At 37.9% G+C, this 23214-nt stretch overlaps 1 protein-coding gene across 2 annotated transcripts; it reads left to right on the plus strand.

Annotated features, from left to right (window-relative positions):
- The first annotated feature begins 21 nt into the window (after positions 1 to 21).
- Positions 22 to 23187, plus strand: SCP2 (sterol carrier protein 2). 2 transcript variants are annotated; one of them, XM_042807523.1, is made up of 17 exons: positions 85 to 199; positions 1468 to 1550; positions 2296 to 2350; positions 2906 to 2977; positions 5187 to 5318; positions 6267 to 6331; positions 7379 to 7505; positions 8387 to 8450; positions 8708 to 8794; positions 9402 to 9552; positions 10445 to 10592; positions 12527 to 12634; positions 14147 to 14300; positions 17366 to 17459; positions 18065 to 18194; positions 19639 to 19718; positions 20968 to 23187. In XM_042807523.1, exons 3-17 carry the CDS (start codon positions 2335 to 2337, stop codon positions 21061 to 21063), a joined length of 1524 nt encoding a protein of 507 aa, XP_042663457.1. In that variant the 5' UTR covers positions 85 to 199; positions 1468 to 1550; positions 2296 to 2334; the 3' UTR covers positions 21064 to 23187. The 2 variants fall into 2 exon arrangements, with proteins under 2 accessions (XP_042663455.1, XP_042663457.1); XM_042807521.1 differs by lacking the exon at positions 1468 to 1550 and having other exon boundaries at positions 22 to 199.
- Positions 23188 to 23214: the final 27 nt, after the last annotated feature.

A 23214-nucleotide genomic window follows, 5' to 3' on the forward strand; every position in this document is an offset into this window, starting at 1 on the left:
GGGAAGGCGTTAGTGGTGCCCCGCTCCCCGCGCGATCGCCCCGCCCCTTTGCTCCGCCGTCGCGCGCCGCTGCCCGCGGGAAGGGGTCTCGGCGGCGGCGACAGCGGGAGGTGGGGGCATGTGCGCGCGCCGCGCTCGCGGAGCGGTTGCCGCCATCATGCCGCATCGGGTGTTCGTGGTGGGCGTCGGCATGACCAAGGTAACGGAGGGTGGAGGGGGGCGTCCGTCCGTCCGTCCGTCCGCGCCGTTCTTCCTGCGAAGCTCGGCGCCTGGCTGAGGGGGTGGGGGTCTCGGCCCCAGCGGGTCTGCGTCCCGGCGGCGCTCCGGAGGAGTCCGGCCTTCGGGCGTCCCCTGTCAGCGCCACTGTCGGCGGCTGAGGGGGCGCGCGGGGTGAGGGGGTGGGGGGTCAGGTGCCGTTGTAGGGATAAAGTCCCTCACAAAATGCCGAGGTGCTGCGTCAGCAGCGCGTTTGCGTGCGGTGCCGGCCTGGGGCGTCGCGGCCCCGCGCAGTTCACCTGCGGTTGGTGTGCCGGGGAGGACGGGTCCGCCGGCCAAATTAAACATGTTGAAACTCCGCTGGGAAAGTTGATTTGAACAGACTTGCAGCGGCCGGAGTGTGTCCCCGTGTTGCTGCAGCCTGGGGTCAAGGGCTCGTCTCCCGCCGGGCTGCGGCAGGACTGGCAGCAGCCGGGCCGCTGCCGTCGCGATGCTCTCCTCAGGCCTTTCTGTACCTGCTCATTCGTTTGCTAACACAGAGTTCGCACAACATGGCGCATTTTTGAAAGAATTGCAAAAGCTAAGAAAGTTTTTGGGGTTTTTTTTTGGTTTTTTTTTGTTTTTTTTTATCTCGGTGGGTGAAACTTAAGACAACTGGTATTTGCCAGAAAAATCAAACCCCTTCCCACCCACCTCACCGCCACTTTGTAAGTAGCTTATTTTTTGTTTCTGCATGGGTATTTCTCCAGCATGTGTTGTGATAGCGGAGGAAATAAATGGTAAAGGACTTAATTCTATTAATTGTGTTTACTGGACTGGATCACAGCCTCTACTTTTGGAAGTTACTGGACCTCACCTTAAACTCATTTGTGATGTGCTCAGGGAAGGCGCAGTAGCATGGAAGAGACAGCTAGAACTTGTCAGACACCATATTGCATCTTAAGCATTTTATTATGGATTCTTTTAGGATTGTATACTCTGTGGGTTTTTTTTTTGTTTTGTTTTTAATTTTAAAATCTGCTAAAAATTGGTATATCTTTTCAAAACAACAAACTGTGTTTCCTCTGTGTGTAATTGTCGGTTCAGCAGACCATGCCTTTCATTTTCAGAAGTGGATCATCTCAGTTACTAGCATGATTTGAAAAATTGTCAATACTCTTTTTCCCTCTTTGTTAGTCCAAGTAACATCAGTCGCTCTTACAGACTTTTGCAATGATCAATTCACTGACTGATTTTTCTTATGACCTTCAGTATGAAGGTTCTCTGCCTAAATTAAGGAAAGGAGACACTACAGAAAGTACAGCTAAGTGTTGCGAAAGACTGGAGTTGGGGAGGTAAGCATAAGGAGATAGCAAATTAACTTTTATATACTAACAGTGAAGGTCAAATAATTTGTAGAACTAGAAGTAGTTAGTATGAGGATTTTTTTTTTTTAGCAGTGACAATGTAAAAATGCAAAACATGTATTTTTTGGTAGACTCTAATGAGTCATACTACAAAGAAAATAGAAATACCACCTCTACTCCAATGGTAAGGGGTAAGGTACAGTATGGTTTGTAACAAAGTGGAATAAGACTTGGGAAAGGGAGGCTTATGTAGAATTAAGTTCTGTGCAAAGAATAAACACTTTCTTGTTACAAATAGGAGTATAACAAAATCAATTGGAAGGGAAATATTTGTCAAAGCCTTAGTGAAGATTATATCATGTATTATAATGAACTGGTGAAGATGACAGTAATTCTCTGTCTCACCCACAGGCTTTGAACAGGGTTATTGTCTACCTCCATACAAGTAATGGATCTTCTTTAGGACTGAGCAAAAATATCCTCAGCTTCCATAAAATTGCACTATTTCCTGATTTTAGCTGTCATAAGGTTTGGCAGTAGCACTTAGGAATTGTGCAGATTTAATGCATGCACTTTTGGGTAAAATTGTTTGCATTATTTAAAACTGATTGTTCACAGATCTGTTTCTAAGTTAAATATAAAGCTTTTAAATATACCCATTTGAGCAAAATATTTATTAAATCTCACTGTGGTTTGATCTTTTTTTTTTTTTCCTTCCTTTTTTCCTTGTCAGTTCACAAAGCCCCATGAGAATAGCAGAGATTATCCTGACATGGCTAAGGAGGCAGGTAATGTAATAATCAAGCATTTGGATTGATTGCTGACACTTACTTTAAATCTTACAGTTAATCTTGTTATTGTATGTATGAAGGAACAGCTACTGTTCAGTAAATAGATACATACAAAAAGCAAATCTAAAACTGGTTAAAAAAGAACAGTTTCACAAAATCCATAACTGACCTGTTCAACTGGCTGCCTTCCACTACTGAAGTCAGGATAGCTTAAAACTGAACTGGACACTTAAATAATTTCATACCTACCTAAATTATTCAAACATACTTTCATTGCTACAAACAACCTTTGTGCATGAACACAGAATTGATTGCATGAAATTTTCTGATAAGTGAGCTTGTTCAGAACTCAAAATACTGCAGAATTGTTCTTATGAGAATTACGATGCAAGATTATATTAACTGTTTGCATCATATAATAAGGAATTTTTACACCGCTCTTGTTTGTGAATGCATGACTCGTACATACTACTCTAAGATTTGCTTGTTGTGGTTGTGAGCACTGCCTTTTTTATTTTTCAAACTTTTTCCAACTTTTGAACTTTTTTTTAGGCCAAATGGCTTTAGCTGATGCTGGGATTCCATATTCGATGGTGGAGCAGGCATGTGTGGGTTATGTTTATGGTAAGTAATGTTATTTGATTGCGATGTGACATTTGCACACATCTGTGTGGATAAAGTTTATCCACATTTATGTGGATAAAATATTGGGGATCTCATCAATTTCAGGTTAAAATATTTAATCGTGTCAGTTTGTAGAACTGTCTCAAACTTCTTAAAAATTACTATATTTAGTGATCACAGATCTGTGTCTGCTTACTTGTGGAGTTTACAGTTCTAGTCACAGGTATGGAAACACTTCCATAAAATTGTGCCTTGCAGATGTTTCATACAAGTAGCTCTTTCAGCAAGATCAGACGGTATACTTATTCAAGTGGTGCAAAATAAGTTTATTGCAATAGACTTGAAAATTCTTTTATTCTTTGTGTGGTGCTGTGTGTACGCTAAGCTCCATGTAGCTGCTCACTCACCCCTAGTGGGATGGGGGAGAGAATTGGAAGAGTAGAACTGAGAAAACACGTGAGTTGAGATAAACACAGTTGAATAGGTAAAGCAAAAGCTGTGTGCACAAGCAAAGCAAAACCAGGAATTAATTCTCCACTTCCCATCAGCAGACAGGGGCTCAGCCATCCCCAGTACAACCGGGCTCCGTCACATCTAATGGTGACTTGGGAAGACAAACACCATCACTCTGAATGTCCCCCTCCTTCTTCCCCCCACTTTATATGCTGAGCAGCACACAATATGGGCTGGGATGTCCCTTTGGGCAGATGGGGTCAGCTGTCCTGGCTGTGTCCCCTCCCAGTTTCTTGTGCACCCCCAGCCACTCACTGGTGGGGTGGGGTGAGAAGCAGAAGAGGCCTTGACTCTGTAAGCACTGCTCAGCAATAACTAAAACATCCCTGAATTATCAACACTGTTTTCAGCACAGATCTAAAACACAGCCTCATACTAGCTGCTATGAAGAAAATTAACACTATCCTAGCTAAAACCTGCACATTTTCCACCCATTATTCTATACCATTTATGTCATGTGCAGGTCCCATGCTATCCAATACATCCTCATTAACCCCTACCCCCTTTCCTATCCTTTGCTATAATACACAGATATTATTCCCTTAGTCTGTGGACCACCTCTGTAAAATGTTCACAAAATGTCCATTGAGTTCATTTAGTCCATGATTTTGGGCTCCATCTGTTACAGTGGTCACTCAGGACAGGAGAGGTGGTATGTTGCGTAGAGTTTCTGGGCATCAAAGCCACCTTCAGGTCAGGTTACTGTTGCATTAGCACTGCTTTTTGTAAGGCTTCTCCTCCATTGCTTCAGGTGGTTCCTGCTACAGTAATTCCCATAACATGCAACTCAAATCCCAGGTAATAACAATTTGAAGGTATTTCCATTACAATCTCGACATCATGTCCTTTTGGGCCAGGTTATAGGGTTTAATACTGCAATGAACTCCTCCCCCTGCTCCTAGCATAGCTAGCAAGGGGTTCCTGCTATAGTAATTCCCACAACGTGCAGCTCAAATCCTGGGCTACAACAGTCTCCACCCCTGATCCCTTTGGACCAGACCATTGGGTTTAACATTGCAGTGAACTCCTCTTTTTGCCCCTGCTCCAGCTTGGACTTAACCACAAGCTGAGGTCCCTTAGGGGTGTACCTGCTCTAAGTGGAGCTTTATCTATAGGCCACAGTCGTTTCAGGGGTGTACCTGCTGTAGCACAGACGTACCCACAGCCACAGTTGCCCTGAGGAGCACGTTCCAGCATGGCTTTCTCCATGGGCCACACTACTTTTAGAGGTATACTTGCTGCAGCACAGACATAACCACAGCCACAGATGCTTTGGGATACACCTGCTCTGGTGTGGACTTACCACTTCAGGGTGTCTTGTTGCTGCATGGATTCATTCACAGATCACAGTCCCTTCAACTCAAGTTCACACTGGAGTTCCAGCCTGTTTAGTATAGTTGTGATACCTGTAGTGGCTTCCAAGCTGCACCTCTAAGATGTTTCTGTTCAGTTCAGTTACCTTCTGTTGATTCATGGCCTGTTGTCACAGAAGCAGGACAAATTTTTCTTAAAATCTGATGATTCTCATCTTGTTTCTAAGGTTCTTATACTGTGGATATTTGAGACATACTCAAGGTGACATTTCAGAAGTTCTTTACAATTTTAAATGGTAGCATTGCACAGTCATGGTGGGATTTCCTTTTGCTAGTAAAGTTTCAGTGTGTACCTTAATGTAATGTTGTGTCTCTGTATAAAGGTGACTCAGCCTGTGGACAAAGGGCTGTCTATCATGGTTTGGGTTTAACTGGCATTCCTATCGTTAATGTTAACAACAACTGTGCTACTGGATCAACTGCTTTGTTCATGGCCAAGCAGCTAATAGAAGGAGGTGAGTTGTTTTGCTCTGGGACTGGGTCATACATATTCTGTTTCTATAAATATAACCTGAATGAAGAATGGAACTATTGAATGTGTGAGTAGTTTGAGTTGTAAATGTCCTATCCTATCGTCATAGGCAAAATTGTTTTCTACCTCACTCAGCTGAAAATGTTGATCAGTTGTATATACAAACATAAGACCAAGCACTTAAAAGAGTAAGACTATCACTACGAACTAGAGCATTATGTGTGCACCTAAGAGACTATGTCTGTGATGCAGTAAGATGGTGTATATGGATATAAATGTCCTTTCCTGTGTCATAAGCTATATGAACCTAGTAAGTAGTAAGCTAGTTAAGTTTTTTCTGCAAGAATTAATTGTTTGGAGCAGTGCAGAACAAGTAACATTATAGTACTGCAAGACACTAGACACTGTAGGATGAAAAGGAGAGAAGAATCTACTAAAAAGCTTTTTTTTTTTTTTTTTAACTTGAAGTTAACACAAGTGTTTGACTAATACCTTTTTGGAAGGGAGGAGAAGAGAGCAACACCTTGTGACAGACTATGCTTTGAACTGACAGATGAGTGTTTCATTCTGTTTCTACAGTTCCTTTGTGGACTTTGATACCTTCATGCACTTAAATGCTGATGTTTCTGTAATGAAAACTATAGTAACATGCTGTATTATTCTAGTACGATCATAAGTGCATAGTCTCTAAGATGACTGCTATCAAACAGTTTAAAAATAAACCCAAAACCTGTAGAGATCTCTCATTCTTCAGTATCAATATGTTTATATCGATACCATTCCCACCCCAATTTGACTGCCTTTCAAAAATGAAGAAAGGGAAAGCAGCTGGTAGGTGTTTATATATATTTCTTGTAATTGAACAGTTGTTAGTACATAATGTCATTTATAATTACGTTGTGTTTTAAATAGCCACAAATTTTATTTTAAGGTTTGGCAGATTGTGTTCTGGCACTTGGCTTTGAGAGGATGGCAAAAGGTTCCCTTGGTTCAGCTGTAAGTGTCTGAAACAGTTTATACGTTTCATTGTATTCATAAATGACATACACCTCCTTTTGCCTCTCTGAGGCGAATTCTCATAAATACTAGTTGCTTTGAGATGTTGCTGTAGATGATTACAAAATAAACCATTATTTTGATCCACAGAAACTTTTAACGACTTTTGTGATTCTGAATGAAGCTATGATATACAAATTTTGTATGGAATGTTTTAGAAATAATTTTATGTAGTATGTCATGCTTACAGTATTTTACCAAGAATATGTTAAAGTCAGGGTTAATAGGGATTAATGAACGTACCAATAACTGAAACATGAAGCAACTGAAGTCTCTTTCTCAAAATAACACAGCAAATCAAAGAAAGAATCTGGGTCTTCTGACTTTTGGTTTGATGCTTACTCAGTTGACCAGTTAACACACTTTCACAAAAACTATCAGCTTCTGCAAACCTTTCTTTATTGTCTCTTTGTTTTTATGGAAGAAGTGTGGGGGGGTTTGTTTGTATTTTGCCTTATGGCAAGCAATATTAGAGCCCATATGTCATTTAGCTACAGAACTGCCAAATCTGATAATGTGTATGGAGGTTTGGGTGAGAAATGTTAAATTTAACAACTGATTGAAATGAGTAAGAGTTATCTTTAACATGCTTTATGAGATTTACTTAAGCTTTATTGAATATACTAATACAGTATTAATTTTATAACTTAGAACTATTAACTAGAGGATTTCGTGCTAAGGTGAAAAATACCTCAAGTCCTCTGCTGAGAATAGTGACCGTGATAGAAATCACATAGGAGTGGTCCTTGCCATGAATCAGTGCAGTAATTATAATGTTAGGGATTTTATGTTTATTTACTCTTTCTTATAGTTGGGAAATTATGAATGCTTCAAAACCTGTCAATGAAGTGCAACATGCTGTCCAGTAGAATTGTTAGAATATCAGAAAAAAACTCTGTTTTGTTTGAAATCCATAGCACTTTTGTGGAGGTGTTGGAAGGGAAAGGAAATTATAACTTGTTTTATAACTATTTTTCTTCTTTCTAGTTTTCAGACAGAACTAATCCAGTTGATAAACATATAGAAGTTATGATAAATAAATACGGTTTAGCAAGTGCTCCAATAGCACCTCAGTTCTTTGGAAATGCTGGCAGAGAATATATGGAGAAACATGGTATGCTAAAATACATTTTTGCATTGTCCTCTTAATGAGATGATTTAAAAAAATATATATTAGGATTTAGTTTTTAAAAAACTATAGCATTCGGTGTCCTTTCTTTTACCCAAGTACTACAACTGCAACATCTATAGCTACCACATATGGGAATACATTTGGATAAAGAGTTATCTACAGAAAAGTTGGAGATGCATAGGCAAACAAAACCATCAGGAGCCAAAATTAATGCTGTGATACAGAGCATCTGGTAATCATGCTAATGGTATGGTTTGTGCTTCTGTAAGGTCTGGGTGATAAGGCTGCATAACTTCCTGCATTTTTTCCTTGTTTCTTAGGATAGGTAGATAGGCTTGGGACTGAATTGTGTGACAAAAGCTTTCAGGTATTTGATTCAATATATAGTACTAGGCTGCTGCCACTGCCATTTCTTACCTCATCGCCAGGCAAGGGAATTGACTCCAAGATAACAGGCTAGCCTGTTGAGCATCTTTTATTTGCACTTAGTTTTAGACTATTATATGGAAAAATTTAAACTTAGATTTCAGTGCAGCTGGTTTGCACTCATAGGAAAATGAGCATTCAGGTTTCTGTAAGATAATAATACCTCAGATAAAATGCACTTAGTTTCTGTATTTTTATGTTAGTAAGTGTTAAAATCCAAGTAAGATGTTCCCTTAGCTAAAACTCAACCATGTATAGTAGGCTTTATCTAATTTTTAGACCTAAGTTGAGTTCTGTGGAAAACCTTGATAAGAATGAGCCTCTTTGTAAAGGTGCTTGTAAAGGTCAAATTCTTATGACACAGTATTTAAAATGCCATATTAGCACTGTTTGGTTAAACAGAGTAGTTCAACACAGCTTTCTTTTTCCCCTGCCAGGGACAAATCCAGAATACTTTGCAAAAATTGCATGGAAGAATCATAACCATTCAACTAAGAACCCGTGAGTAATGTACTCTACCTTGATATTGAACATATGCTGCTGTTAAAAAATTCATGCAAAACTGAGTATTATTTTTAGAAGTACTTTGCAGAGTATCTTCTTTATTATGGAATGAAAATTAGAACCAGCATAAATTCTATATCCAATGCCTTATACTTTGTAAAAACAGCTCTATAGCTGCATAGTAGTGTGATATTAGTATGTCTTCTGCTAAGGGCTGTGCTAACACTAAGATGGCATCTGTATGTTTTTCTTAGGTATTCCCAGTTCCAAAAGAAGTACACATTAGATGAAGTTCTGCATTCTCGCAGAGTTTTTGAGTTCTTGACTATCTTACAGTGTTGGTAAGGAGGGGACTTAGCACTGTGAAATAAAACTTGATTTTAAGACAAATATGGTAGGACATTATGTAAATAAAAGTCTGTTTGTGTGTAAATTAAAATTTGTGGATTATTTTAAGTAAAACTTATAAATAAAACAAATGTAGAATCTCTGCCTTGACCAAACACTATCTAGATACTTGTTCACAGTATAATACAGTAAGCTGAGATATATTTTGTACTTTGGGGCTCTCATGTCATTCTGTATCTTTCACCAGTGTGCATCTACTGCTGTTAAGAGTTAATTCTTCTTTTCAGCCTTTCCTGTACACTCCTGAAAGGCTTGTTGTTAACAATCTTTATAGCCAAGTAGAAGCTTTGATTTTTTTCTAAATTGAAAAACCTTAATGATAGATTTCTGTTTTGGTGTCATGCTTTTCAAATGTCTGTTATAAATATTACTGACAGCGTTCAGCAAACAGTGATGGAATTTATAGTTTCAGTGGCATCAGCCAAAGAAAGTGTTTGTGTGTCATTTTTGTGTTTTTTTTGTTTGTATTAAAAGATAATTCTATGGAAGATTGACATTACTAATTTAGAATGATGACATAATTATTTTTCTCTCAATCAGTCCGACATCAAATGGTGCTGCAGCTGCAGTTTTGGCTAGTGAGGAATTTGTGAAAAGGCATAAATTGCAGCCAAAAGCTGTGGAAATTCTAGCCCAGGTGATGGCTACTGATTATCCAAGCTCATTTGAAGGAAACAGTTGTATGAAGGCGGTAGGTTTACAGTTCTGTATTCCCTGATACTCCTCAAGGGTTTTGTTTAATACCTGTGAGTCGTAATGATACTGTAGACATTTCCATGACAGTAAGCAAACAAATTATGCTTTGTGGTGAATGTAAAAGTAATTTCATTTAGGCAGGTGGAGTAAGCAAAGAATATGTTGTGGAATAACAGTAAGATATTTATAAACAGGCTGTCAAAAACCTAGTTTTTAACAAATAATTTGAAGGCTACTTTTTAAACAATTTGAACAGCAAGAAAAACATGTCTTTCACTTTTCTGCTTATAAGAGTAATGAAACTTAAAACAATTTTACTTATTTCTGTGTAATACTGAAGCTGAAATAACTTCAGTATAGTCATGATTACTTGCTTAAGTAGAATGCAGGGAAAGATTTGAACTGCTCAATTTGGATCCCACTGCAAATTGACTAAAATAATTGGATGTAAGTCAAACCATTAGAATACCCAATAGTTTATACTGCAGTCATGTTCTGTTTGGGTTTCAAATACAATTCTAGTCAGAAGGCTGATAGAAAAGGGCAGCAAGACAGTTTGAGAATTTGTTTCAAGGCTGTTGGTCTGAGTCATGCAAAGGAGCAGTTTGGCTTGTGAGCAAGGTTGAGAAAATAGAGGATTTTCCCCAGAAAAGTTTCCACATGCCAGAAATGAGACTTGAAATGTATTGTTTCTTTTTATACAATTCATACTGTATGAATATTAAACTGTGATATGTGATGCATTAAAATAAATTAGAATGCTACCTCATACAGGTTGCTTTCACTTACAGGATATATAGAAGCATGTTTAAAATTAAGTGTAGAAGTGAAATTGCTAGCTATGTTTCTTTAATGATATTTTAATGTAAAATTTCTTCTTGTTGCAGGTTGGCTATGATATGACTAAAAGAGCTGCAGAAAAATGTTTTGAAAAAGCAGGCCTAAAACCTACAGATGTTGATGTGATTGAACTTCATGACTGTTTCTCAGTTAATGAGTTAATTACCTACGAAGCTCTGGGACTCTGTCCAGAAGGTAATAGCATCAGTGGAGATCACTGTTTTAATAAAATATTAAAAATACCTTTTTATCTATTCATATAATTAAAACTTTGAGCTGTCTACTGGACAGGTCTTTTCTATTTGAAAGTTGTATTAGCTAACCTCGTAAGAGAGGAAAAACAAGTTACCACTGTAGTAACATAAGGAAGACCTGCAAACTCTAGAATTAATTGACAGATGAGCGTCTTACTGTGAAGAAATGCACAAAGGAAATTCAAGTGTTGGACAACTATGTGAAATCATACGGCTAGCTTGTGCAGGGATAGCACTTTTAAGCAAGTAGAGCAAGGAAATCAAGGACTCTGTCGTCTTTCTTAGTATTATGTTCTTTTTCAGGGCTGTATGCTTACCTACCCCAAGTTTTCCTTCCATCTTTGTATTTCCTTTTAAGAAGCTAAAAATCAGACAAGAATTGTCAATGGAGGGCATTACCAGGTTACTTATCTTTGCTATGACTTTTTTTTTAAATCTTGAAACATCTTTGCCTTTGAAAATACAGAGTTGTTGGCAAGTTGTGAACGTGCCTCTAAGGTCAACTGTATAAGAGTGCACAATCTGTCTGCATTAGTTTGATTTCATTGAAATGAGTGGATTTACAAGAGGTTAAATGTCAGTGAAGTTCAGTTCTATGTATGCAAGTCAAACCATCAAAATCTTCTACTGAAGAGGATTTTGTTTGATTTCAAATAAATAATTCATTGAACTGCTACTTCAGTATTTGATATGTTGAAACTCTAAATGTATTCTTGCTTTGAATAAATAATCATCTGATGTAATCTTTGTGTTTTCCACTAATTTGGGGTAAATACCAAACTCTGTCACTAGATGGTGTATTAAGTCTAAGCTTTCTCACTGAAACAGAGATATTCATAGAACTTCAGGAAGATTTTTTTAGATTTGCCTTTGAATGCTTGGTTTTTACTGTCTTTTTTGCTGTGTTTTTATGGAATCTGCCATAAGAATGCTAAACATTTGACATTATTTAAATAGGTACGTTAAGGTTTTTAGTTTCATTCCTTTAATCAAGATACAGAAGAATCCTGATGGTACTTTCCTATTTGACCAATAAGTCTTGTGTATGGTAATTTAATAGTGCAACTCTCACCACCTTTCAGTCAGTCTGACCTTAATAGTAAGTGAAACTTAGTTTGGAATGGCAGACTAATTAGCTATAGAGATTAGTGAAATGGCTAAACCACATTGTAGATTTAGGTGTGCAAGACTAATCTGGTATTCTCATTTAATGACAGAAGTAAGTTATAAATATGGGAGATGTGGCAGATCTTATTTTAGACTTCAACGTTAATAATGGAGGCTGAAGAAGCTGGTACAAGAATAAAGAAGAGACTGGTTAAAAGGGAGAACTGTCTGCTGAAGGCATGGGAACTAATAGTCTGGAAAGCTAAGCAATTCTAAGCATTAGTCTTGGGAGTGGTTTTTTTTACTATCTTAATGCAGCCCAGGGTGCTGTTAGCTTTCCTTGTGGCAAGGGCTCGTGTTCAGCTTGATGTTCACTAGGACATCCATCTCCTGGGGGTCACAAATTATGACTAATCCCTCTTTTACAAAAAACATAGTTATTACTGCAGTTTCATTAATAAAATAATAGCTTCATTGTATTGATTATATCATAATACTATATATCAACAAAACAGTTCAACAGCAAATTTTAAAAGCTTTTGTGTCAAGCACTAGCCCTTTTACTGCTTTTCCACTTTACTTTCTCCAGTGGTATAAGCAAGTCTCGTTAATGTAGTTTGGCTAATCTTAGTGTGCTCCTTGTAAAATCTGTGGTGTAGTATTTCCTACATTTTGACTGACATGCAAAATCTTCATAAGTAACAGTAGAATTGAAAAATCACTTAAAAACATAAAAAAAAATTTTCTTTTATAAATACTGTTTTATAGGCAAAGCATGTGACCTGATTGACAGAGGAGACAATACTTACGGAGGAAAATGGGTTGTTAATCCTAGTGGTGGCTTGATTTCAAAGGGACATCCACTTGGTGCTACAGGTATGCCAAAACATTTCATGTTGTCATGCCAGTTAGATATGAGATGCAGCTCTTGAGCAGGCACATGCTTCCCACTTGTATTTGTCTGTATGAAACGTGAGGGCTTCATATAGCTAGAAGGAAGCTCTGGAGTTGATCCTCATTTTCAACTGATGCAAGCATTAGAGAGGTTGACCATGTAGGATTGCTCAAACCAAAAGACTTGGAGTGTGAATTAAATTTTCTTCAATTTTGTGGTGCTTTTTTTCTGTTGTTATTAAAGCAACCTGCAAAGCAGCTTAACTTTTTTCTAAATAATTGCTCAGTAGTACAACTTCTGCTGAATGTAGTTTGAGTAACTACTTTCATATGTCGTCACCCTTTAAAATTCAGATTTTGGAGATTTTTACTGCGTGTGAATAGCCTGTAGCCTGATTAGCTGTAATAAAAGCTATTTCTGAGCTGTGGATGTCAAAATATTTATCTGATGTTTATAACAGAAGTTCAGTCACCGTTTCCCAGCAACACAGATTTTCCTTTTTTTTGTTTTGATTTTGTTTTCTTTAAATTGCTACGCTTGCTTCCAAATGAGATGGCTCTTGGATAAAATGCGTTTGGATTTGTGAAGGTAATTCACCTTCCTTGTCTGGAAATGACAAGTTGTCAGAAAACTGGAGAAGAGGAAACCTTGTAAAACAACAAACCTTAATCTAAACAGCTGTAACAGCTGGATAACTGCAGTTAGTATAGGGGGAAGCACTGTAACAGGATGAGAGCATTACATTGCTAGGTTTATGTTAAATTTTTGTCAGTTACCCAGTGATAAAAAAAATGTAGAGGCAATTACTGGTAGTCATGCCTCTGTCTGTTGCAATGGGATGGGGGGGGAGAGTCATTAAAATGCAGAAAATTACATGTCCAGAGACTGTCATCTTAATTTCACTACAAAACAGTCTTGAGGCTAGCTATATGCTAATCAGACATCATACAAGTCATTTTAAACTTCCAAACCATTCCTGGGCAGGCTGTACCACTGTGCACATTCTCTCCTTGAGGCTGAGAGAATGTAAATGAAACCTGTTAATTCTCATCTGTGACTAGAATTATAAAGCTTCCTACTCGTCCTCTTCATAATGTTTTGGTTGGCAATGAGTAAAATTTGGTGCATAAAATGCAGATTCTTCCTCTGCCTTGCCCAAAGGCCTACAGAGTTGTCTAGGGGAAGGAAGAGGAAGGCATGGAGGTCTGTGGATGATGGAGGGAAGAAAAAAATGTGTGTGCAGTGGAACTGGATCATCATTGCAGCAATAGCTGATGGAATAGTAGGGGGAGGCCAAGGGTAACTGTAATCTGAAAATCAGGGCTATAATGGAATGGGATTCGCTTTAGTTTTGGGCCTCCCAGAAAATATATTGCTAAATATCTGAGCTGTACAGAATTTGCTTTCTCAAATCCTATCGCACGTATTCACATCATATCTTACCAGGAAATACGCTTCGTTTAACCAGCTCCGTTCTGCGCTCGATTTTTCAGGCCTGGCTCAGTGCGCCGAGCTCTGCTGGCAGCTGCGCGGCCTGGCGGGCGGGCGGCAGGTCCCGGGGGCAAAGGTCGCGCTGCAGCATAACCTGGGCCTCGGCGGGGCCGTGGTGGTGACCCTCTACGCCATGGGCTTCCCCGGAGCTGCCAGGTGAGAACCCGCGGGCTGCGGCTGCCCACGGCGCTTAGGCATGGCGAGACGGTCCGATCCCACCGCGCAACGCCCAGGGAGAAGCAGTGGTGGGGCAGCTGAGGGTCTGCCCTCAGACTGGAGCTGACTTAGGGGGTTAAAAAAGCACCGTGTGTAATGAAAACCCTTACAAAATAGTCACTGTTCAGACTGTATAGAGCACAGAGCAAGAAAATGCACACTGCAGGGTGTTCAGCACTCGTGTATAGGTCTTGGTTATGCTGTCACTGGAAACTTTCACCGTGGGTTCAGTTGTGGTGTAAACGAGGCTCACTTTGTGTTGACAGTGCTCCCTAATCTTTGTGGTTCAAAATTTACTTTTTTATAGAATTACTGTTCACCTCTCTGCAAGGAAGAAATTCCTCTGTAAACTGAAACTCGCTCAGCAGTTGGGACTGTTTTGTTCCTACAGCACCACAGGTGTATACAGAGATTATAATTTAGACAGTGTTGTAGTCCTGATGAGCAGTATGTACTGTGAGTTACAAGTTACTGAAAAGAGCAGACTGGCTCATAAAAATGGCTCACATGGTTTCCTGTAAGGAAGAGTTTAATGCTGGGAGGAAAAAAAAAAGCCAGCAAAACAAATGCAGACTCTTCCAAGAACAAAATAAGCCACATTAAAAGACATTAATTTAAACTAGAGAGTTGCCGAAAAAATCAAGATATCCATGGGAATAGAGGTACCCACTGCTTTCACTGCCAAAATTGTTACCAGTTTGGTTTCATGAAAAATTGCTTTCAGCTGTGTATGTTACATGGGATATTTTAAGTACTTGTTAGAATTCCAGCATGTTACCCGTCCAGTCCTGGCTAAAGAATTTGCACTTGCAGTTGTAGCATCCTTCAGAGTGAGAGGAGAACCCTGCTATGAAACTGATTTGCAGTCTGCTATAGTTTTATGCTAGGATGGACAGGAATTGAGAGAAAATACTTAAAATTTGTAAACATAACAGGATTTCAGGAGAGACTGTTTTTAATACACCGTTCAATTTACATTTTTCTATCACCCTTGCTTAGAAGGATTGAGCTACTCTTTGTGGATATTATGGTTTTGGTTTTAAAGCTCAACGCCAATACTTCATATTTGCTCTAAAAACCTATGGAACAGTAAAATTTGTCATGTGCTGGACTTACAGAAAGAAATACTCCCCTTCCATGTCCTATTTCTAATGTCTGGTTTAGCTAGACCTGTACAGTTCCAGGGAGGTGACAATATATGTAATCTGTGGAAGAGGTAATGAGAGAGGCAATTGAACTTTGAAGCAGTAGCTTTTTATAGTGCAGTGTCAGAAGTGATAATCCTATCACTACTGTAATCTGTAAGAGGTTAGACCATATGGGAAAATAGGTATGATCCAGGAAAAGACACATCTTCCCATAGATTCTCTTCAGACATGCTCTCAAAACTTGGCAGTGGGTGTTGGTACACAGTTTTAAATCTGCGGGGAAGACTGTTATATGGAATACAGTGTTTTTTATTGCTTTGATCTTTGTCTTTAAAAATGTAATTTTATGAAACAGGGAATCTGTTGCTATTTGTACACCGTTAACCTTGAGGTACTGCTAGTAGTAGTGCCTTCCTGTCAGGAAAAGCTTTACATGAATAGATAATATTTCTTCTGAAGAAATTAAGTCTAATTTACTAACAGCTCACTTCACCTTCATTGGTATTAAAAATTTTTTATTAAGTACAACTCAGAACAGAGGAATCTTGGCAATAGTTTCATCTTACATTAGAGAAGCTTAAAAACTTTTAGTTCTCCCAAAGGCTTTATGTGTAGGAGATACTGGACACAAGGAGTTGCACTAATGTATATCAGACTTCGGAATGAAACAGTGTGGCTAATCTGTTCAGATACTGCTTATGTAACTGAATGATGTTGTGTATTGTGCAATTAAGGGAAAGGTGGAGGCATTTCATGTTTATGAAGAAACTTCATACCATTTTTTCTTCAGCAATGGACATAGTCTTAATCACTGGATTCTGGATTCGGATCTAGTCTGTAATTAGTGGCTTTAGTAATAGCTGCCAAAAATGCACATCAAGGTAAAGGACAGCAGGACTTTAACCGTTTTGGATTAGTCTTTGAAACAGTTCTGCTTTTTTTTTGACACCTTGCAATTTCACATCCTGTTCGTACAGCCTTAGTTCATTAGCAAAATTGATGTGTCTTCTTCAAGTGAGACGGTCCCTACTATTGCTACCCTAGCATACATCTGTAAGGTAGTGTTAGTACCATACAAATAAGTTCCAGAAACATTTCTTAAGCAATTCTGTCAGTTTAACAATTCAGAACTGTTGTCAGGTTTGATACTCTGCTGCCAAGAGATGGTAATAATTGTAAGCTTGTTTTTCCTGCTGTTTGGATTGCCGTTTCTTTGGACATCTCTATACTTATTTCAGCTCTGGGTGCTTCTGCAGAAATGAAGCATTAGGTTTCATGCTGCTATCTGGCCATGCAGGATGACTGTTCCAGAGAATCAGGAGTAATACTTAATACCTCTTGTGACAGTCCAGAGACCCACATGAATTGGGAGGAAAAAGGGGATTTGTTTTGCAAAAAAGGAAAAAAAAAAGTCATTTATCTGAGATGGTCCATGTGCGGCATTCTCTTCACACAAGGTGTGGCAGTAGTGTTTGCTGATTTATCTTAACAAGTTTAATAATTTATTTTCATTATAAAATTAGTGCCCTGTCCATACATGCAAAAACATCTAGATACTTGAAGTACTTGTAATTCAAGATGTCAAGACCATCAGAGAGTAAGATTCACTTTGATATGATATAGTCTCTCTATACTCATAGAATGGTTTGGGTTGGAAGGGACCTTAAAGATCATCTAGTTCCAACCCCCTGCCATGGGCAGGGACACCTTCCACCAGACCTGTCCTGTCTGGCCTTGAAGATAATGCTGAAGTGTTTCAATGTGGCTCTTCTCACTGGTGTTGGGCCTATTAGTGATAATTTGAAGGTGCTGAAAATGTGATTAAAGATATGTAAATGAATGGGTTTTTCATTGCAGCACTGGCCGTATTGCAGCTGTGCCTCTCAGCGCAGCTGTTGATGGATTTAAGTCACATTTGGTCTTCAAAGAGATTGAAAAGAAGCTCCAAGAGGTATTTGACTACTTCTTTTACTTATAGGATTTCAGTTTATGACAGAACATGTGTGAAACCAACAGGAATATAGAAGCACCAATCACTTCCTCGGTACTGCTCATTGAAACAAATGTTACAGCTTTGAATTTCACTGTGTTAGAAAGATTTCTACACTGTGCCATGATTTTAAGTTTTTTTTTTTTTTTTCAGACAGTTCCTACCCGTGTAAGGGTATTTCAGTAAAATCAAGTTTAGGTTATAAGTGAGGAGCTTGCTAATTGACACAAGAAACTTTGTGTTTGGTGTTTGTTGCTTGCTTTATAAGTATGATTAGAAGAAGAAATCACATTTTGTCAGATGTACATCAAGATGAGATTTTTAGGACAGTGGTCATTTTTCTCAGCTGATAGATTTTAATATAGATAGTCATAGTTTGGGGTTTTGGTGGGGTTTTTGCTGTTTTTTTTTAAATAGTTATTTAAATGATGCCTAATAGAGGTAAATAGATATTTCTGTGTTAGTAGATACAATAAAGGTTTTGAAATTACTTTCTGTTTCATTCAAACTATTTTAAAATTATTTTAAAGTAAATTAATATTTTGCACATTACATGGTCATTACAGGAAGGAGAGCAATTTGTCAAGAAAATTGGTGGAGTCTTTGCCTTCAAAATAAAAGATGGTCCTGATGGGAAAGAAGCAACTTGGATAGTAGATGTGAAAAATGGTAAAGGGTCTGTGGCAGTTAATTCAGGTCAGTGCTATTTTATTATCTCATTGCAGGAAATACATAAAACTAATTAAAAGAATATAAATACATACTCTGTTTTAGCTATAGTGACCTTGGGCAAAAGTGGTGTCGGGCTACCTTGGTTTTAAAATTTGCTTACTACTGACACTTAATCCATGATGTTTCAGACCAAGAATTAAATGTCTTGTACTCTGAATTCTGTCTAGATCATTGCGTGTTTTCTTAGAGGCTCCAGACAGACCTGTCATATGACTTTCACAGGAATCAGTTTAAAAAAAAAAAAAAAAAAAAAAAAAAAAAGATGATCAAACCTCAGGGGTTTGGTTGTTTCCGCCTCTTAAAATTTAGGCCAGAGATGTAGTTTGTAGCTGTTTCTTCAGTTGCTTTGTTGGAGACACTGGTAGGCCGTAAGCTGGTCTGTCTCGTCAAGTAACTCCTCTGCAGCTACTTAAGCAATAGAACTTGACTGATTTCAATACCGTACCAGCTGACATGAGCTTCAAGTTCCATTTTAAAAAAACACAGACATAAATAAGACACAGACTGGGTGGTGGAGGGGAACCCCATAAAAGTATTGGAAACAAAGGATTTGTACCCTTGCCATGAAAATGTCTTGTGTCATATCTGAAGTCATGCATCCTAGTAATGTAAATAAAAAGCCAGAGACAGCAGTCTGTCCTCAGAATCTCATATATCCATGAGCTTGTATCATAAAACTTTTAATTAAAAACATGACATAGGATTTAATTTGGAATTCATTGATCTAAGTTATTACAAAAGAAAAGGACTCTTTTCTGTTGTATGGACAATATTTTATCAAAGACTTAATAATCAGATGAGTGTAGATGTGTGCAGTCTTTAGCCCTTTGGTATATATGTTAATATTTCTATCAGAACTTAGTAAAATAATTTTTCAGTTTATTTCTGGTAAGAAGGTCCTAAAAACCTCTGGATTTGAATTAATTCAAATGAGTGCTTTTAGAATGCACATGTTGTTCCCATTGAAGGAGAGGGCAGGAAATGCCTGAGATTACTGTGATGAATATCTTCAGAGTTTGTCACAGCGGAAAGCACATTTATTCTGAGTTGATTTTAATACTAGCAAATTTAAACCTGATAAAACTTAAGATGATTGTGAATGACGGCAATTAACATTCTGTCTGATTACAAGTAAATTATTATTTATTTTCAAGGAATTAATTCGCTTAGCACCTTTCAGAAAGGTCCGTCTTTCTTCAGTGCTGGGATGGTCTGTGCTACAAGGTGGCACAGATGCCTGTTGGATATTGGGTAATCTCTTGCTGATATTTTTGTAATGGCCCTTATTTATATGTACTTCAGATACCATTTTGCTAACCTGTAGTATCAACAGATTATTCATAGAGTTGCAGCTTCTATTACTGTTCATCTCTCAGTTTGACTCTTCATAGCCAACTCTGTCTTACAGATAAGAAGGCAGATTGTACGATTACAATGGCTGACACTGATCTGTTAGCTCTCATGACTGGCAAAATGAATCCTCAGACAGTAAGTATAGCAAAGATGAAGTAAGAGAACTGACTTGTTCGCTTGTTTTGAGTGTGTTTAAGTTGAAATAACTTAAGTAAATCCCCTCCTCCAAAACTGCTATGGCTGATCTGAAAAATGACAGTTGTTGACTTTCTCTGAACAAATTTACCAAAGTAAGATTAATCAGGAAAGACATGATCTACTCTTCCCAACAGGTACATATTATTTCAGACATCCTGTAGGTAATCCAGAAGAGGGTATATAATAGTGCTTGGTTTGCAGAGAAGAGGGGGACACTACTGTTTGCAGCATGACTTAAAGGAAGAATGTTGGCCCTCTGTTTGGAGGGCTTTACGCTTCTAGCTGGCATTAGTCTAAGGAGTAATCTTGATGCAGAAAAATAGAAATTGAGGTGAGCATTTACTGAGTGAAAGTGATTATTTGGGGTTTTGTATTCCTCAGTGTGTCTAATGCAGCCATAGTGTACAAGAAAAGTGGATGTTTAAATTAATTTCAGGTTGCTGTTCTGTACTTCCAAATTCGAAATGCTCTGGGTAACATTCTTTTTAAATTTTTGGTCTGGTAATCACAGGGTAAATAAAAATTTTCACAAGCTAAAGTGCATCTAGGAGAAGCTTGAAGGTAAAACACATTATACAAATGTCGTAACGTACATGTAGGAAATTCAGAAGCAACTGCAATTTTACATCTACAATTTAGATACTTTAGTGCATGCAGTTCATTTTATTTATAAGGTCTGGAGGGAGAAAAACCAAATCTTTATCATGTCTGCTTCACAAACTAGATTTGTAAAGTTGAATTAATCAGTAATAAACCCAGGAATGGCTGGGGGGTTGGATTTGAGTAAGAAATCAGTTGTGGCATCTACTATGCACTGTTGCTTTATCTTCTTCAGTTGAAATAGTGAACTTTTAGTCTATGAACTGTCATCACCAAAACATTAGGTATTCTGCCCTGCTTTGTATATAGATCTATTGTTATGATAGTCCAAGAAACAAGCAATACCAACTTTATTCTCTTTAGGTATCACAAATATGATAAGCATACAACTTCCTCAGTTTACTATTCTACATTCTAGTGTCAGAAAATATATTTGTTGATGAATGTAAGGTGTTTGCTAGAACTGTTGGAATTACAAAACTGCAGGCCAGGACCTGCACATACATAATAGCCGATAACTTTTGGGAGGGGTGCATTTGGGGTGATATGTTGTATTGCATTTCATATAGTCTTTCTTTTTTTCTAGGCATTCTTTCAAGGCAAATTGAAAATATCTGGGAACATGGGCATGGCAATGAAACTTCAGAATCTACAGCTTCAGCCAGGCAAAGCTAAACTTTGAGCTCATTAGAGTAAACAGTACTTTATATTCTTGACAAAAAAGTAGAATGAAACTAAACATTATCAATAATATGGTGCAGACTGGGTTTGATTTGACCTATCTCACGTAAATTAATTCTCTTAATAAATTCCATCAGTTTCTCTATAGCTAAGATTTTTAGGTTAAGCTTGAGGCACTAACTCTTACAAATGGTATATGGTGGGTATTTGTGACAATTTTTGTTTTAATCAGTATGAAAATTTTTATAAAATGTAGAGTTGAATGAGGCTGCTTACTGTTGTTCAAGTTAGTTGGGAAGAGAGTGAGGAAGGTTACATTGTTTGACGTATCAGGTAAATGAGTTGCATTTTTTTAAAGCTGTAATAGCAGGTCATACACATGCTTTCAGATTTCCATTCTAACAAATTTACTACTGCTTCAATTAAAATGGTCTTATAAAGGGGATGTTTAACAACATTTTTTTAGAATAGGCTTTTTGGGAATTTGCTATAAGATACTTTTCTTATTACTACTTTGGAATTAAAAAATAAAATACCCAGAAGTAAGAAAGAACTAAAATGTTGCTGTGAGATTCACAGGATTTGCTAATGCTTCACCTTGAAAAAAGATTAGGTTTGTTGGGAGAGCAGAGAAGGAATATAACCACCATTTTACCTGATTTCTCCTGAGAAAATCTGGTGTTGATCTCTGAAATTCTTAATAGTAATGTAAAAAAGTTTTCAATTCTGTTTTGGGAAAATGTGTTCTGGTTGGGAGTTTAATAGAAAATTAAATATACTTTTCCTGTTCTCCTGTGTGTTTCTTCCTCAGATATGTAAATATGGATTTCATGTTAATGCACTGAATTGACTATTTTATACAGGCTGTCATGAAGGGTGCTTGCAATCATCCATTTTTTCCTCTCAGGCATTGTCAGTAGATACTCCATAAACTACCTATCAGTCCAGTATATACGTGTCACATCCTCACATATGTGGGCTGTGACTGAGGAATTTATGCATAAACTTTCACTTCCCTGGTTTAACTAAAGTCATAATGAAAATGAGCTAATTCAAGCCAGTCATTCTGCTTTTCTAGTGTGAATGGTTAAGATTGCTGAGCAGTAAGAATGCGGCTGTACTGACTCAGACCAAAAATCAATCTAGCCCACTCTGTTTTCTGATCGTTGATACCTTGGAAGGAATATTAAGATGGCCCAAACATCTATTTAGCCAGAATACTTCCCTAGCTGCCAGTGATTTTGATTTTTTTTTTTTTTTTTTTTTCCACATCACAAATTTGAGCCGGAAGTGGTATGCCTGTATCTGAAGTTCTTGGTGGATAGTCTTTCGTGACTTTGTCCAGTCCCTTTTTGAATCCTTGACAGCTTTTTTTAGCCTGGGTCAAGAATTTCAGTAGCTTACCTAGACAACATGTGGAATTAAATTTATTCCTTTTTATTTTATACATTGCAGTTTTATATCTCTTACTTGCTTTTTTTGTTGGTTGGGGGGGTGGTTGTTGTTTTCTGTTGTTTGTTTGTTTCTTCCAGTAAGAAATGGTGAACAGCTTCAAAGAACTCCTGGTGTTTATAATCTTGCCCTAATACCTTCAGGCTTCGCAGCTTAAAGAAGAGGACATTCTATTTAATTGTGTCACATGGGGAGACCCTTGTAATGTCTCAGCCATCCACGTATCCTCCTTGTATGCTGCATTCTGATTGTCCTGTTAAAAGCTTTCAAGATACAAGAGCATTTTCTGCTTTTATTTTTCTTTCCCCAGGCGTTCTTCTGACTACTAGTTTTGAGCTGATGTTCTCTTGAGCCCTCTGATTTAAGAGATCCATTTCTTTCATATTAATTCTTTTATGCTTATTTCTGTACTGTGAAGCTGAAACTTTTTAAAATTATTGTTCCATATGCATCACTTTATATTGAAATGTCAACTGTTTTACTGTCCAGGCATTCAGTGTTCAGACCTGCCTTGCAGCTTTTGTGCTCAGCCCTGGGTTTTAATATCTGGATGAATCAACTTTTATCACCCCACTGTTCATCATCTTTTCCAAGGCATTAGTTTGGTGTTAAGTACAACAGATACGGATTTGCCCTACTGTAAACTTCTTAAAATACAATCTGGTCATATGAATCAGGTTTCCTCTTGTGTACTTGGTTA

Source organism: Tyto alba, unplaced genomic scaffold, assembly GCF_018691265.1.
Source record: "Tyto alba isolate M040663 unplaced genomic scaffold, T.alba_DEE_v4.0 Super-Scaffold_1000006, whole genome shotgun sequence".
Lineage (NCBI taxonomy): Eukaryota > Metazoa > Chordata > Aves > Strigiformes > Tytonidae > Tyto > Tyto alba.

Excerpts from the sequence above, each read along its gene's own strand:
- SCP2 (XM_042807521.1), top strand. The coding sequence starts at position 119 with ATGTGCGCGCGCCGCGCTCGCGGAGCGGTTGCCGCCATCATGCCGCAT. Across the intron at positions 2,978-5,186 it reads ATGTGTGGGTTATGTTTATG|GTGACTCAGCCTGTGGACAA; the intron begins GTAAGTAATGTT and ends CTCTGTATAAAG. Across the intron at positions 10,593-12,526 it reads TCTGGGACTCTGTCCAGAAG|GCAAAGCATGTGACCTGATT; the intron begins GTAATAGCATCA and ends ACTGTTTTATAG.